This window comes from Drosophila willistoni (assembly GCF_018902025.1).
Source record: "Drosophila willistoni isolate 14030-0811.24 chromosome 2R unlocalized genomic scaffold, UCI_dwil_1.1 Seg167, whole genome shotgun sequence".
In the NCBI taxonomy this organism is placed as follows: domain Eukaryota; kingdom Metazoa; phylum Arthropoda; class Insecta; order Diptera; family Drosophilidae; genus Drosophila; species Drosophila willistoni.
The window spans coordinates 20,582,747-20,600,536 of NW_025814050.1; the positions used below are offsets into that span (position 1 = coordinate 20,582,747).

General features: G+C 33.3%; 2 protein-coding genes across 2 annotated transcripts in view; one reads left to right on the plus strand and one right to left on the minus strand.

The window, feature by feature from the left end:
- Window positions 1-17,790, minus strand: part of LOC6641812 (protein bunched, class 2/F/G isoform) — a 124,470-nt gene that overhangs the window by 76,456 nt on the left and 30,224 nt on the right. The window lies entirely within an intron of this gene.
- On the plus strand, window positions 5,795-7,224 carry LOC6641810 (putative gustatory receptor 97a). Its single transcript, XM_023175654.1, has 2 exons — window positions 5,795-6,934; window positions 6,991-7,224. The coding sequence occupies exons 1-2, from the start codon at window positions 5,795-5,797 to the stop codon at window positions 7,222-7,224; spliced, it is 1,374 nt and encodes a 457-aa protein (XP_023031422.1).

Consider the following 17,790-nt stretch of genomic DNA (forward strand, 5'->3'; position numbering starts at 1 on the left):
CGGCCCTGCGCTGGGAAAAACTGTTTACGTCGGTAATTAAAAATTTCGTGTTGTTCCTTAAACAATGGGGCAAAAGATTTAAACAAAAATTAACGAACCTTTAAGCCAACGAATTCAAAACAATTGAGACGACACGACCACAACGACAACGACAACGACGACATTTCACAGTCATTTGTAGTTCCAATTAGGTTTCATTTCATATACCCACACAATACATTTAATATTCGAAAAAGAAAAAAAATGCAATAAGCAATTATAGAAACTATCTAATCGACACGGAAAATCGTTAAAGCCATACACACACAAAGGCGAAATGTATCTGAGAAGCCGCATGAGGGAGGGAGAATGACATTTGACACGCCTTTTAATGAATATGAAAATTTAATGAACTATTGAGCGAGATGTGGACGAAGAGTTGTTCAGTTAAATAATTGGAAAAAGGAAGACATTTTTTTTTACATTACTTGAGCCTGGAATCGGAATTGGGTTTAGGACATTTTAAACCTTAAATTTTCAAAAATTTGTTTACAATTTCTTCTGAAAATTGTATATTTTGTGTATAGTCTACTTTTGAGCGCAATTATAGTTTAAGTTTGTTTAATCTATTTTTGACTTGACTTAAACTTTTAGTGCCACTCTCGCAGTAGCGAGGGGAACTCACACAAGAAAAATCATCACTTAATAACACACGTGTCGGTAGTTAAAATTGCAACCTATGCACCTTAGTCCACCCACTTAACACCCTTCCTTACCCCCCATGCGGTTCGCCTTCGATGATTGACAACAATTTAAAGTGGCATTCATTTAAATTGTAATTTGCCATAAATATGTATCTATATCTATATGAATAGATGTGTATCTACGCTTTTGAGGAACACAACAAATTAACAATTCCCGTGTGGAGGGACACAGAGAGAGAGAGAGGGAGGGAGGGAAACAACTATCCGGCCAGACATTCTGGCGTCAACAACATTTGCTTTTCTTCTCTCTATTTCTTTGGCTTTCCATTTCCATTCTATGACAACATTGTTAATGCTAATGTAAGCCAAATCCACATCGATTTGTCTTAGTTACAATTTGTCCAGTTCCTGCCATTTTGTTGAATGTTTCTGGTTAGTTATTGTCCAGTTTAGTTAAGTTGTTTTGATGGAACAAAAAGTTTTTCATTTTGATTGATGTTTAAAGCTTAATTATGGCAAAGTTTTGTAGCGGAAATGCTTTGAGTTTACCATGAAGATGACAATTAAGTAAATTTTATGTGTCATAAGATTGACCAATGTTAGAAAACGCAAAGAAGACTTTATACTTGAACATTTATAAAGCTTTAACTATGTTTTAAGCTCCATGGTTTTATAAAAAAAAGTTGTTTCAATTGATATTATTTAAAAACTTACCACATATCTAAATGATAAATAGACAGTTCATTTTACATACCTGAAATGAGATTAAGAGAGATTAGGATAAGGTTAAATTTGTATATTAACATCATAAAAAGAAAATGATTGAACAGTGCCTGTTAAAACATTCATAGACATTTTGACATATATATATTTATATATATACAGTATAGACATATACAAAATCAAGAGAAAAAAAAGCATGTCAAAGCAGACAAATCGCAATGGGTAATAATGCAAAATGACAGACAAGACATGACATGGAAAAAATATTAACCGCAAAACAATTGAAATCTGGTTACAATTGTCAAAGATATTTCTTAGTGGGCTGAAAGAAAAGACCTCTTCAGACCCAGACACACGAAAAAAAAAACCACAATACACATCTAAAGACCAAAAGTTGAAGATCTTTGGCTTTTGCCTCTACCTAAAATTTCATTACTTTTATTATGCTCAAGTTTTGATACCTAGTACGGAATGGACAGAAGGGTATATTAAATGTAATAAATAAGTGTAAGCAAAAGAAGAAAGTATTGGTGATGCAAAAAATATTACTAATCAGCTATGAAATATGATTGCAAGGCACTTAAATTGGGAAGGTTTAAGGAGTTTATTTGCTGGTATGGCAACTTGTTTTTAAGAGTTGCCACTGATACTATAAAAATTATTTCAATGAGCGATCGGCAGGCCTGGCTTGTCCTTGGTCTGTCAAACAGAGTAGTCTCTCCTCACCGCCACCGCTTTTTTTTCGTTGAACAGTTCCAACAACCTATTTGTAGAGTTGCCACTTATTCCTATCGCTGTTAGAGTTGCCTATGCTCATTGCTGTTACGAAAAGGCCCATTAGTTTTGGTAATGAAACATAAGCAACATCATTCTGAAATGCAAACCTTGATCTTTGTAAAGCACAATATATAGCTTCAGAGTTGCCTAAGTGTGCTGTAGCTCCTTCTTTAGGGTTGCCATCTACGTATATGCATGTCTGCTATTACTTGTGTCATCTAGTGCATAGTTATATTATCAAATAGTCATAACTAAAGTGACTTCTCGGGGTATCACACAGTCGATGACTGACACTTAACATGCGTAATTTGTTGTGTTGTTTTCTTTTCTCTACTCTTAATTTTTTTCCCTTTCTTGTTTTGTATTATTTTTGGCATGTTTTGTGGCTTCTTATTTTTGTTTTGTGTGTTCGTCGTTTTTGGCTTGCCAAAAATATATGCTGACATCATCCCAAACCATTTTCAACCATGTTGAACGAACGAACAATGAATCGAGCTCACTTTTATTTATGGGTTTCTTTTAATGTGTGTGTGTGTTTCTTTTTTTTTTTTGGGTATTTTGAGGACCCAACAAACACTGCAGAGATCTCTTTCTCTTTCTCCCTCTCTCTCTTTCTCTCTCTTCTTTTTGAGTGAGATAAACATAATTAAAATTCTAATTGGTTTTTTTACTTGGTACAGCTTCCCTCCCCCTTGTTACTCCGACCAAGCTACTTCTCTTGACCTTGAACTTCAACAATGCATTTTGTTGTTTGAGTGAGTTTTTTTTTTTTTGTTGCTCTCTTTGTATTCTCACTCTGGTTTGGTTGAAATGTTTTGGGTGGGCTTGAAACTTCAAACATTTATGCAGATACTTTTTGTTTTTGGAACTTGCATTTTTAACAAGTAAAAAAGTCAAGTTTTGGTTGGGACTGTACTTAATTTGAGTTGAGAACGCACAGGAATAAAGAGTTGCATAAAATCACCAGTCCTTTTATTTTGAAGATACAATTTAAAATGCTTTGAGTGTGCTGCAATTTTTGCACATTATTCATTGAATTCTTTAAGGATTTGCTGCATGCAAGTCAACCCTACCCTTTGTTGCGACTGTACTTTCTCAAAAGTTTACAACTGCCTTATATGTACTTAAAGGAAAGAGACTGTAATCAAATGAGAACAAATCTATTACATTTCACTAAAATTAAGTTCCTGTTTTATTATTAGTTTTTGAATGCTTTTTAAGAGGATTTCGTTTTTTCTTACATTTTAATTTACTAGCATCCAATTTAGGTAATAAATCGATAACTCTAATGAAGGAGAAACCATTTGATCAAAAGATCGGATGTAATACTATCGATAGTCGCTAATATAGTTCGATAGTTTTATAGAGTATTTCTATGTTTAAGCAACGAACCTTCATATTATCGATAGTCGATAAAAGATCAAAAAGGAATCTAAGATCTTTATCGTTTTTGGTGTCAGGCGTCCTTTTGGATTTTTATCAAACCTTATTCTTGCCATCTCGAGGATTTTTCATAAGTTTAGATCTTCTTTGGGAATCGTCTTCACGGGGTATCAAATAAAACGTTTGACTAATTGTAAATACGTATATAATAGTGCAAACATTACCCCTTTTGAGAAAGAACTACTTAAAATATTGCCTGAGCTGGTAAAAGTCGTTTAGTAATGTAGTTTAATTTTATACTTTACTCACTCAATGATTCAATAGATTATCTATCTACCCTAGATATAATTTAGATTGCAATTCAGTTGATCTTAAATTTATCATCAGTTACCGTAAATGGCAAATGTAATTAATTTGCTTTAAAAGTTTCAAGTGATTCACTTTAAAAATATACAATATTTATGATTCATTGCTATAGAAAATTACACTCAAAGAGTCAGAGTCAGTCAATTAGACGGTGAGCCATTGAAATATAGATTCATATCAAACATTCAATCAAGGCTTTCACTTCAAGAAAATTTCCAGTCAATCTATTGGGGGATTCATAGAAAAGTGGGGAACTTCTACACTCCAAAGGAAAATTTTATATCTAATTGGGCAAAAAAAAAAAAGAAAAGCTTGGCCATGTGTCGTGTGTGGGGACTTTGGGGCATTTTGCGCATTAGAAAAGAAGAAAGAATGGAGAAAACTGCGTCTCAAATATTGCTCTTTTTTTCTTTTTTATTTATTATTTAAGTGAGGGGCATCATCATCGACGTCGTCGTCGTCATCATGAGGAGCCATCAGCTGAAGCAACCCAGGAGAAGTTCATATAAAACACATTACAAGCGAATTCAACTTTAGAAATGACATCATCTGGAAGAAGACCATAAAAAATATGCGTTGCCCTTTTTTTTCTTTTCTCATTCTTTTGCTTCCAGAGTTTTAAGAACAAAAAAAATGCGCAAAAAATGGAGAGAGACAGGGAGAGACAGAAATGCGTAAATGTTGATTGAATACGTTTTTTTTTTGTTTTGGTTTTTTGTGGGGTTTTTATAATTAAGAAGTGGACGGAAGACGGAAGAAGGACGGAAACGCAGAGACCTTTTGTGAGCCTTGCCTTGGTTATAAATTACTTTGGCCACGAAATAAATGCATTTGAGACACTGAAATCAAAAGGCTTCATCATCAAGCAGTAACTTAGACTCTGGCAAATTATTGACAGGCCACAGGCTGAAATTTGAATTTGAAATTGACTCACAGGTAGAAAGGATAGTTAGCCATTGTGTAGTCATACTTTTAAGCTACCTACCGAAGAACTGCTTGACAAACCAAAACTAGTAGAACCAACTATGAAAAGAACACTGAAGAAGATTTAAATTATATGAGGACCTCATTTCTATATTCATTTTTTCTTTATTAATAATCAGTATTAACTTCAGAGGGAGGACGATTCTTTCTTAAGAGAAAAGTTGCCAACCTGAAGCCAATTATTTGAAACCTATACAAGATATACTTGAGTCTTTTCTTCATATCCCCGTGAACTGAACAGCTTGATCAAGTCATCATTTGTCCTTCAACTTTTCTTCATTCTTCAATCATTTTCAGGCCAAGTCGAATTATTTACCTGGCAATGGGCTTAAATTCGATCATAGTTGAGGAATTATACCAAAGCTTTTAATTTTCAAATACAAAAATGCATTCCGTAAGTAAACTCGTGATGATTTGACCAAGAAGATTGCAGTAAGAGCCAATACCAAAAGATATAACGAATTCCGAATAATAGAAAGAAAATGCTGTACGGAAGCAATAACAATCACAAGGAAATATAAGTAATAGGAGTTGTATTTAAACTCCTTTCACTGACAAATTCGAGTCAAACCTAAAAAAGGTCTTCTTTAAAACAAACCACAAATTAACGAAACAAAGTCTGACCTTTTCCTTCGATTTTTATTCGTTTAGTTAACTTTGTCGGAGCCTCTCTTAAACACGTAATAAGCATAATTAAGTCATTAATTATCTAAAAATACTTCCATAATGGCCCTAAATGCATTGATTCATTAAAATAATAAGTTTAGACTAGCACACGCACATCTTATCTAAAATCAGAGTAGACAGACACACAATCCTTTACACAGTCCGAGTCGAGTCCATGTAGAGTCCTTCTTCATTTAGTTGTTTTTAGTACAATGCGATTCCTAAAGAGACTAACAACTCGGCGCTGGCGACTCTTTAAAATCGGAATAGACAGACAATTCTTCTTAAAGTTCGAGTTGAGTCAATTTAGCGCCTTTTTTTATGGTATAGCATTTAGTATTGTGCGATTCGTAAAGAGGCTAAGACCTCGACGCTGGCGACGTTGGCCATTTCAGAGTAAAGCGGTTCTAGTGTGTTTGGCCATAACTATATTTCAAAATACACTTTATGGAATATATTTATATCGGTTTTCAAACAAACACAAAAAGTTTATTCCATCCAGAACGGTTACCATCTACTGTGTTACGGTGGTCTCGCTTTTCGTTTACTTCTATTTGGGCCGTATTCATGATGAGTTCGTCAATGGCAACATAAGTCCACGGGATACGGTGAAAATCTATGTTTACATGAATGTTTGCCTTTGTTTGTTCAACTATGTACATCAATGGATTCTGATCGTGCCAGTTGCCCGTTTTCAGAATCGAGTGCCACTTTTTCAAATTCTAAATGCCTGTGATATCTCGATAATGTTGGTGTGGAGAGCTCTGATCCTGACACTCATCAAAATGATTGGTTGTCCAGTTGCAGTGCATGTGGCATTAAAAGTGTACGATGCACATCGACCGCCCAGATCGGATTCTCATCTAAGCGCCAACATGACAATGATTCCCTTGATGATAGGAAATCAGTTGAGCAATTGTTTTTTCGGTGGCATAGTTGTTACGAATCTTGTTTTGGCGGCCATTAACAGACGTGTGATGAATATACTCAAGGAGGTCAACACATTGCAGACGCCTCTACAATTGTATCTTCAAAAGGAATATTATCGCATGCGTCGCTTCTGTGAGCTAGCCGATCAACTAGACCACTTGGCTTTGATGTATACTATATCCACGGGATTATCCAAGGGATATTTGTCTTTGACCGACTTATCAATAATCCTATCGATGACTATTAATTTCATTGGCGTTACCGTGGGTTTCTATAATCAATATCTAGCCCTGGCTGACTACTACATCAACGAAGAAGGAACCTATGACATACTTGAAGCTCTCGTTCATTTAGTTTTTCTTGTTGTTCCATTTGTGGAAATTGCTATCCTGGGTAGAGTCAGTCATCACCTGGTCGATGAGGTAAGTAGTTGAAACATTTTCAAAAGCCTCCGACTTGTAACCATTTTTATTTTTAGGCTAAAAGAACTGGATACTTGCTACAGAATATGAATCTCCAATATGCTGATATACGCTTCAAGCAAGTTGTAGACGCCTTTTGGTTTCAGGTATTGACAATTGACTATAAACTTATGCCCTTGGGACTTTTGGAGCTAAATATGACATTGGTCAATAAGATTTTCTCAGCTGTTACAGGTTTCCTATTGATTCTCATTCAAACTGATTTAACTTTGAGGTTTTCACTTAAATAAAATAATCAATTGTACTTAAAGAACTTTATAAAATACTTAAAAAACACTCTAAAGTTCGGTTGAAACCAAACATATCTGGCACCAAGGATTTCAGGGTAAATTTCTTTTTAGGATTCGGATGTTAAAATTTCTTTATATACATTATTAGTTAATATTTTTTACCATCAAAATTAATTTAGAAATTTTATACACAATATCATGCTGAACCATTTTCAATTAACATTTAGATCAAATTGTAAAAAATGTACAAACATGCCGAATAGAAATAATAAATTTATAAAACATTTATTAATTTAGAATAATAATAATTAAAAATGTAAAGAGATATTATACAAAATGGTTCAGAAAATGGTTTTAAAGTAAAAAGTTCAGACTTTGATTCAATTATAGGCAAAAGAAACCAGTTGTAAGTCGTCGGAACCGGTTAGAAGAAATAAGGAACTAGTTGTTGGAACCAGTTGTAAGTAAAGATCTTTCTTTACATTCACCCTTGGCAGATTACCATTTTATAGTCAGCTTTGGAACCATTTTATGAACCATCAAATGAATTATGTGCAAAACGCAACGTTAGAGAAGAAAATTTTAGTTTTTAGGTGAAAAGGGCAAGGCAAATGTTAGAAAGCACACACACAACAAGCACATATAATCTTCACATCGAAATATATCAAGACAAGAAAGTAGTAGATTAGATAAGTATTAGTGCAAAGAAAATGGGAAAACCCGCAACCAAATTGCCGACCTGTTGATCATAGTAGAGGCATTGGTCGGTGAACCGACAGATGTTTGAACGACATGAGTGTAGTCCAACGAAGAACTTTGCCAACTGGAACTCGGCCGCCTGCTGCCGGCTGCACTGCTAGACGTCGAGGCGGGAACTTGCAGTCGATGGATGGCAGCTCCGAAGGCAGGATCATAGCTGAACGAGAGTCGTGCCGTGGCATGGGCGGCAGCAGCAGTGCCGGTACCGGAATTGAATACCGGAGAGGAAACTGGTGTCTCCGGGGAACTGGCATAGTGCGGCAAGTTGGAGTACAGATGTGTGGAAGAAGGACTTGAACTGAAGGCTCCTCCTCCTCCTCCTCCTCGATGATGTTGCGGACTATTGCCGGCACTTATCGGTATGGGAATCGATCGACTTGTGCGTTGCTGCTGTTGATTAGTATACAACGTGGGCGAAAACTGATCTATGGCCTCTTCGTAATCCTCTTCATTCGGTGTCATATACAGGTTCGAGTCACTTGCGCGATTTGCCGATGGCCACAGCGATTCATCCACTATACAAAATGAACTTCGACCCGAATGACTTTGATCGTAGTAATATAAGTTTGGATTCAATCGATAAACATCGCCTGTTCCGGAATTATTATGAGCTATATGAGGATTACTATAAGCTCGTTTCCGATTGCTGCTATTTATGTTGGAGAAGTTCGAGATGAAGGCAGCGGGTATAAAGCTGTGGCGGTTTGTTGTAGAGTAGTAGGTAGAGTAGTAGTAGTAGTAGTAGCAGGTATTGCGAAGCGCAAAAAACAGTGTTGCGAAACAAAACAAAAAAATACAAAATAAAAGAGAGAATGAAAGTTGAAAAAGAAAGGTAGAAGCAAGAAGATATATATTTATATATATAGTAGATTGTCGAAATTTAAAGGGAGACTTTTGGGTAAGGAAATTGGGAATCAAGAGGATTGTGCCACGCAACAAAGTCATGTTTTAGTGCGTTTTGTTCATAGATGAATGATCTCTGAGAGTGGTTGAGCATGAACTGTGAACGATCGCCAACGAGTCCCGACAAATAACGAAAAAGGCCAAACCTAGGCCTAAAGCCCATCAGTCACTAAATGGGTTTATATATGTTGGAACAAAATTAAACTAATTATAGTTGATTTGGAAAAAGGAAAGTTGTCGTTTTTTTGGGATTGCCTCATATAATAACTAAATTTAATCATTTAAGTTCCTTACAAAAACTTATTGCAAGGACATTGCATAATTTATTTATGATTACATTACAATTATCTTCATCTTCTTTATAAATCAAAAAGTAGGGTTTAGATCTCGATTGAGATCCTATGAAGATTATTTCATAGTCCGCACAAAGGAATTTGAATATATTTAAAACCAGACTTTGCTAAAGAACTTCGTCACAAAAACTAGTTGAGAATTACAACTAAATGTCACCCAAAAATTGTGCATATCTTTGGGGACCATTAGGATTCTATAAATCCCTCTTTGTTAACAGAGGATAAGCAAAGTAAAATGTAACTACTATGTCGATAAAGGTAAATAGATTTCTAATATTGAGAATAAAAACATAAAAGAGATTTCCTACCCTAAAAAAATCTTATGAGAACTAATTAAATGTTGTCTCTCTGTTTTAAATGGATTTTTCATAAAATGTATTTCTCATTTATTTTCCAACTTGGTACTAATTCACATTATGAAACATTCGCAATGACAACAACAAGAACAACCAATAAACAACATGTCGATGCGCTCTACTTCTCAATATAAACAAGCAAATAGAAGAAGAAAAATTTAGGGGAAATCCACCAAGTACATGGAGAATTGCCAGATAAATGCGGATATGATAATCATGATTATTTTTTTTTTCACCTAATGCAAAGGTGCAAATAAAAAAATTGTCAATTATTTTTGTTCAGACAAAATTTCCGCTGTTTCGTTTTAGTTGATGATGGAAAATTATTCTATTTATCTCCAAAGAAAAAAGAGATGGAAAAACTAATAAATTAGCCACCCAACGAAGCGGCGAATCTTAGAGACAACTCTTAATCCCCCCACCTCATCTTATCACGACTTATTGAGGAGGCGAAGGATAGAGGGGTTCAAGTGGTTAAGGCCCCATTGGATATTTCAGTTTCTGTTTGCAGTTTTTATTTTTCAGCACTCACTCACTCATGACACATCCGGGTAGAAAACAACAACAACTGCAGCTACTGCAACAGCAACAAAAACAATTGCAACATTCAACAGCAGCATCAACATCAACAGCAGCAGCCAAGCCACAGACAGCAGCAGCCACAATAAACAACAACTTTTCTTTTTTTTCGGTTTCTTATACCCTGTGTCAAATAATGATCATGTTGGGTATGTTTGTTTGCGATAAAATTTTTGACAGTTTGGGAAGGAATATTTCTATTTTGAAGAGATATAACTATGCTATATAAAGGACTATATTTCAACCTGTTTCAACCAAACATGAATGTTTTTTGACCTTCTGTGCGTATTTATTCCAAAGGATACAGGAGGATTGCCGTAATCTAATGATTCCAATAAAGTTTTCCCCATTTTAAATTGTAAACTGAATATTTTTTATTCAAAAATGGAATAAACTCCTCTGAATAGTTTAGTTATTACTATTCAAATGAGAAACTAAAAAAATCAAATTGAAACCAACGTGTCAAAAATTCTCATCCTGAATATTTTTCTTCCACTTTATTAGAATATTTTTAAAGTTTGTTGTTTACCAAACACACAAGAAAACACGAGCAAAAGTGTTTTCAGCAAAAATAGAATTCCTGCTGTTAAGCGAATTTTTCTCCATTTATGAAATGGCCAATTCCGAGTAAAAATCATTTAAGATTTGGCCAAGAGATGGACAATAACAAATTTTGTTTTTCTCTTTTGTTGTTATCTTGTTTTACATAATCTCATTTTCAAATGGATGGGGGGAAATGCATGGAAAATGAGGGAAAACAACAACAAGTAAAAGTCGCCAACAATAACAACCATCATATAACCCCTCCCCCTGCCCCCTCCCATACTATTTACCAACTACATACATTCACTATGCCATGTCACTTAACCATTGTCTCTCTTAGTTCAGAAAAGAAAAAAAACTTTTTTTGTTTTGCTGTTTTCGCTTTTATCACAAAAACAAAAATTGAATGCAATGCATTTGTTATTGTTGTTGTTGTTGTTGTTGCTAACAAGGAAATAAAAGTATTGCTGTATTGTTGTTGTTGTTTTTGGCGGTAAGGAAAATTAGGTGAATGGAGCGAACAGAGACGAACGGACAGACAATTGTGAAAACTTCAAAACGGCAGCAAGCAGCAACAAAAATAGCAAAAGCAGCCGCCAGGCCTCCTGCACCGATCGAACGATAAGTTGGAAGAAATTTCCACTTACACACACACAACAGTTGAGGAAAATTGGGAAAATTAAACGAATATTCAATGGTTGAAATTTTTAAACGTCTCGACTTTTGAGATTTCCTATAACTAGCAGTTGACTAAACATAATAGAATTAGGAAAATATAGAAAAAAGCGCTTCACGTACAATTGAATTATCCTTAGGGATAAAATTAATATTTTCTTATTCTTTTTTATGATTTGTAGACTTTTGTGTCTTCAATTTAGTTTTATGAGTTAAAGACTTCAATTTAAGAGACCCTCTTTACATTGGGAAAACTCTACAGGGTATTATAACCGAAAATGTATTGCCAATTGTTTTTCAAAGATTTTATGTAATTTGATAATTGACAGCACAAATACATAGCCGGATTAGGACAAAAACAAAGTTATATAAAAGGAAGGACATTAACAGCGACAGAGATAGCATTACCTAAAGAGAACTAGAGAGTGAGAGATAGAAGGAGAGAAAGAGAAAGATCAGCTAACAGCAAACACCAAGAGAAATGGCAATAACAAAAAACAAATGCAAAAGAATTTTATCACAAAATGTTAAACAAATTCAAATTCAGAAATTTTATTTACATTGTTAGTTATGAATTGCATTTTGAAATGGTTAAACAGTATGAACGAGAGAAAGAGATAGCGAACAAGAGATGGTGTGACGGGAAATGTTTTATTTGCCAGGGTATTAAACATTAATACTTACAAACAGATATTTCAAGATTTTAAGCCATATAAGGAACTGTTTCGCTTACCTGAAATGAAACAAAAAATTACAGATATATTATTAAAATGTTTCTCACAATTTAGAAATTATTTTAGTTATTTAATTACAAATATTATTTCTATTTATTTCTTGTCAGACAGTTATTTTTTAAATTTATTTCTTGTAGATATTCAAACTTAAACGAAATATAAAATGCCCCCCAAAAGCAAACTACACTTTTGACGGTAAGCAACTTACTCACCGGAAGTGCTAAGGAACTGAGTAAACTATAATAATTTAGCCAAGACACAGTCCACAAGTTTAGTCTAGACACAAACTACTCATACTGTAATAATTTAGTTAAGACACAGTCCACAAGTTTAGTCTAGACACAAACTACTCATACTGTAATAATTTAGCCAAGACACAGTCCACAAGTTTAGTCTAGACACAAACTACTCATACTGTAATAATTTAGCCAAGACACAGTCCACAAGTTTAGTCTAGACACAAACTACTCAAAATTATGAAGTCAAGTGCCTGTGACTGCAAAACTGTTCGAAAACCGAGATTTTTTTGAAGAATGAAAACAAAACTGATAAAAATGTGTAAAACAAACTAAAAGTATAACAAATTTACATGTAGATTTATAATTTAAGTACATTGTAAATCATGTTACACATTGTTTTGAGTAAAATAATAATTAAATTAATGAAAAATAAATTTAACAACATTTTTGTTCTGTTTGTTTTGTCAATGGCCTTTTTGTTAAAACGCAATAAAAATTTAAACAAAAAAAGTGTTTACTATATTTTGTTTTTGTTGTTGTGTCATTCTTGAAAAAAAGGTAACAAAAACAAACTAGACGATAAATGCATAACAACAAAAACAAAACCAATCAATACGAAGGAGAAGTGCACGAGGAGAGACAGAGTGAGAGAGAGATAGAAAGAGAGGGAGAGAAAACAAGCATTAGAATGCAATTAGAAGAAGCTGAATGCAGAATGAGCGAAAGACAGAAACAACTCACGTGTAAGAGTAAACAGTAAGGCATATTAAGAGAGGGAACACCCACCAACAACCTAATCATACCCTGTAATAATTGCAAAACTTACTCAAACGCCCCCTTAAGAGATATTATAATTCAGAAACTTCTGATAACAATAGCCTAAAATCAAACTAAATTTCAGACTTTGTATGATTAAATAATGAACTTTTATATAATTATGTTCTCAGTATAATTAATTAAAGAAACACAAATCTGCTTTTTATTGTAAGATCCAAAAATTTTTATCTTCAACATAATGAATATTTATTTGCTATCATCACGACTTTTGAGTGTTTTTAAGGGTTGAAATGCATCTTTTTTTGTTTTGAGTTAATGATAAAAATCGGTTTCTTTTTAAATGAAATAAAGCGACTTTCGTTATTTTTTTCTGTTATTCGAATTAAAATGATTGAGTAGAGAAGTTGCTGTCCCCTAATTTGAATCCTGGCTACGCTTAGTCTCCTCTTAATGTATGTATTAGACGAATTTGGTAAGAATAAAGTACAAATTTTCCGTAAAATTAAGTTTTTTTATAACCTGAAGCGACTTAAATTCGATTCCAATTAAGCAAAATCCCATTTCGGATCACTTTAGTAGGATTCACTAATAACTGACAAAGAAGGATAATCGTAATCATTCAAATGACCTCAGCTTGATCGAGTGCTAAAGGTAGATAATTGGTTGGTTGTTTGGATTCCTACAATAATTAAGTAAGATTTCACCTCCATATTTAGCCAAAAGTTGATTCAAGCTATAATGGATCAAGAAATTTCGTTTTTTCTTGCTGATTTCAAATCTTGTAGGTTAATTTCTCAAAGTCTGAATGTTAAATAAGAAGGGGTTTAGCCAACTTTATCTGAACTCAATATACCCCACAGAAATGAAATGTCTACAGGGTAAGCAAAACAAAAACAAATTTAGCTGATAAGCAATCGGAGAAGAGAGAGAGAGAGACACACCAAACAGATCTTGACTGACTATCTCTATCTCTATGTGTATATGTTTTTCTCTCTCTCTGTGTGTTTTTATGTCACATTTGTTGTTTTGATTTCTTGTGGTTGTCTCTCCCTCTCTCTTTCTCTCTTTATTTTTTGTCTCTCATTTTATAATATAAAAATAGCAATTTGCGCACTATTTTTAAATGTTTTGAAAATTGTTTGTTATATATTTGTTCTTAACATTTGTCTCTCTCTCTCTCTAACTCCCACTCTCCCTCTCTTTGTCTTTCTCTTCCTTCTCACTCTCGTGTGCCATGTTCCTCGTGTTCAAATTTGTTGTTGCTGTCAATCACACAATGCCAAAGATAAAACAAAACAAAATTGGCGATAGGTAACAACCCTCGAACACCACACCCCCATAACACACACCCCACCACCCCCCCCCGCCGCTGTGACCCACCACCACCCTCATTCGTTTCGTTCCCCATCATCCTCGTAATAGAAATTTTTGCTTTAAGCGCCTGGCGCCAACCATTTGACAATTCGTTTCGATTTTTCTTATTTCTTTTTTTCGTGTTCGTTTTCTTTTGTCGTTTTCTGTTTAAATACTTAAATTAATACACTGGAAACTTTCATGAATTCCCACATAAGACAACACATAATCGATGGCCTCGTCTTATCGAAAACAGAAACCAAAAACCACAAAAAAAAATAAACTAACTCAAATTGATAAGAACACTGACGACTATGACTTTCGAGGAAAACGCAGTGAAGAGTTCTTCCTGTTACTAATTCATGCAAAGGTAATGCAATTTTTTTCCTTACAAAAGTTCTTAATTTGAATTTAATTTCCACTTTAAGTTTTGGTAATGACAAAGTGTATAGATTGTATGCCAATTGGCAAGTTGTTACATGTTCAAGTGAATACTCCAAGTATTCATATCAAACCATCTCAATGAGTAACTATCTGTGTATGAGTATTTACTCGAATAAGTATATTTGTAATTAAATTTAATAAAAGAAGGTGAAATAATTGTCATTAGTATCGACATTTTCATAGTTAACTATTGTTAACTTTTAATAGGAATGAAAATACTTTATGTAATTATCTAAAATACTTCAGTATTTATGTAATTAAATCAAAATGAATAAAAGAATGTACAATAATTGCCAAAAGGATCTACATTTCGGAGGTAATAGTCTTTTACCTTAACTAGAAACAAAAATACTTCAAGTAATTATCTTTAACTAAACATTACTTTAATAAGTAATAGTGTTTTACCTTAACTAAAAGAAGAATGTAAAAGAATGTACAATAATTGCCAAAAAGTTCTACATTTCGGAGATAATAGTCGTTTACCTTAACTAGAAACGAAAATACTTCAAGTAATTATCTTTAACTAAACATTACTTTAACATTTTTATCTTTAGAAATTTGTTATTAATTGTCGTTACAACCCTAAAGTAATTTCTATCAAAGACAAATCAAACTTTTACTAAAACATTTACATATTTTTATTAAATAATTTTTAAGTGTCCTTGGGTATCTTTTTAATCTACTGATATCCTTTAAAGTCAAACAATTGGCTATCAAAACAATTACTCTCTCTTTCAGTTTAAGAAAAGTTTAGTCAAAACATAACAAAAATAACATTGTTTCCTGCTCATAAAAACCTTGACCATACCTAAAATAGTGAAAATACATGGGAAATATTTCAACGAATTTTGCATCAGCAATCATAACAACAACAACAACAATCGGGAAGTAAAATGTCATAAAAATGTTTATGCAGTTTGTAAAAGTGCTTGAACATTTTGCACTTCCATAATAAATATAACCACATCAACAACAACAACAGCAAAAAAGAACAGTTTCGTATCTTCTAGCCATGTGCACGAGAATCACAATTGACCCTCTCCCTCCCTCCCCATTCCAACCAACTATTTTGCCATATTTGAATAAAATTTTACATTTTAATGGATTTTCTTAGAAAATGTTGGGATACAGGGTGAGCCAACTGAATGGGAGAGGAATACTTTGTTAACTGATAAGATCATTTAGCTTTGTCAATCATGATTACAATAATGTAATCATATTATAGTGATTACAATATCTTAAAAGAAAGTTGATTTTATTTATCATTTAATTTAAATAAGAATCGTACTTAACGATAATAGATCTCTCTTTTAATAAGTTGATTCGACAATTCTTGGCAATCGAAATGATCAAAATGATCGTTAAAGTTTATTCTATTTAGTTTCTATTTCAATTTACCATGTTGAGTCTTGAGTTGTTGCTGCACCCTGTATATTTACATATATTACATCGAGTATGATGTGCATTACACATATTGCACGGTTGATTTATAGATCTTTCGAAAAAATATTTTATGCAATTTTCCTTTTGCCTCCGGTCTCTCGTCCCCCTTATATCATCGCTATCAAAGTCGCGGAAGCTAAATAGTCGCTAGTTTTTGGCAATGATAAATTGCCGCCGCGCACAACGCAAATAGGAAAAAGAAGCCAAAAGGAATAAAAACAACAGCGAAATTTGAGAGACAAACAAATATACATATATAAATTAAATAAAGAAAAGATTTATTTTGGTTGGCAAATAGAGACATCTAAGAAATTACACGACCTGCAAATACCCTTAATGAAAAACCTTTTATATATTCAGAAATTAACCAACACTAAGCTAATCTCGTAGTAAGTATAAGCCTGAAAGTAACTCAGTATGTAAAGTTGTTTCCTTCATCAAAAGTATTATTCATATCCCATTAACTTTACTCTTCTTTCTAGGGTAAAATATGAATTTATTTAATTTTAATTAAGACTTCTGCATTGCCTTGTCTGAGACGTTTCACTCAACCTTTCTCTCTGTCCATTAGACTGACTGTCCGTTTTTTTTCTCACAATTAGGCCCCAGGCCCACACAACCAAAAAAAGTAAATAAATTAATTTCACATTTTCGCGCGTGAAGAAAATTAATGCGAAATTAATGGAGCGCCAAGGCGCCGGCGTCAAGCAAACACAATAAAAAAAAAAAAACAGAGACTGTTGCATTTTAATTAGTAATTTAATAAATTGGCTAAGTGCATCAGAAACTGATTGCCAATCAAATATTATGAAAGTAAAATAAGTGATCGGACCGACTCTTGTATACCTTGCAACAAGTTCAATAAGTTAAATAAAAGAAATTGAATAGCTAAAGAAGAAGTTCTCAAATGATTTGGAAACTGGAAATATTCTAATAGAAAAGATTTAGCTAATTCAAAAGACATTCCTGAAACTGTTGAATGAAAAGGCAAAGAATTAGAAAATAATCTAATAATTATCAAATAAGGAAAACGTAATGTATCAGTTAGTCAAGTCGTTCATCAAAGTTAAACCAAAAACAAATAAATCTTATGGATGACAAGGAAAACCATTTGCAAAGGCTTCTCATTGGGAATATATTTATAAGAAAGTGTAATAGGATCACATTTTATATTGTATATAACAGATATCAATATACATATGTATATAGAAGGATGCTTAACCTTAAGTAATTGCATTATAGTGAAAATATTAAGAGATTCTCATAATGTTTTTGGTAGGTCGTCTAAAGAAAAACCGGATTCAGATCTAGAACTTAAAACTTGATATTTAAAAATGGTATTAACACTATTTCTTGGAGGAGACGTCATCGTTAACTTGGATTTTGTATATATTTCTTTATATTATTT

Excerpts from the sequence above, each read along its gene's own strand:
- LOC6641810 (XM_023175654.1), top strand. The coding sequence starts at position 5,795 with ATGCGATTCCTAAAGAGACTAACAACTCGGCGCTGGCGACTCTTTAAA. Across the intron at positions 6,935-6,990 it reads GTCATCACCTGGTCGATGAG|GCTAAAAGAACTGGATACTT; the intron begins GTAAGTAGTTGA and ends TTTTATTTTTAG.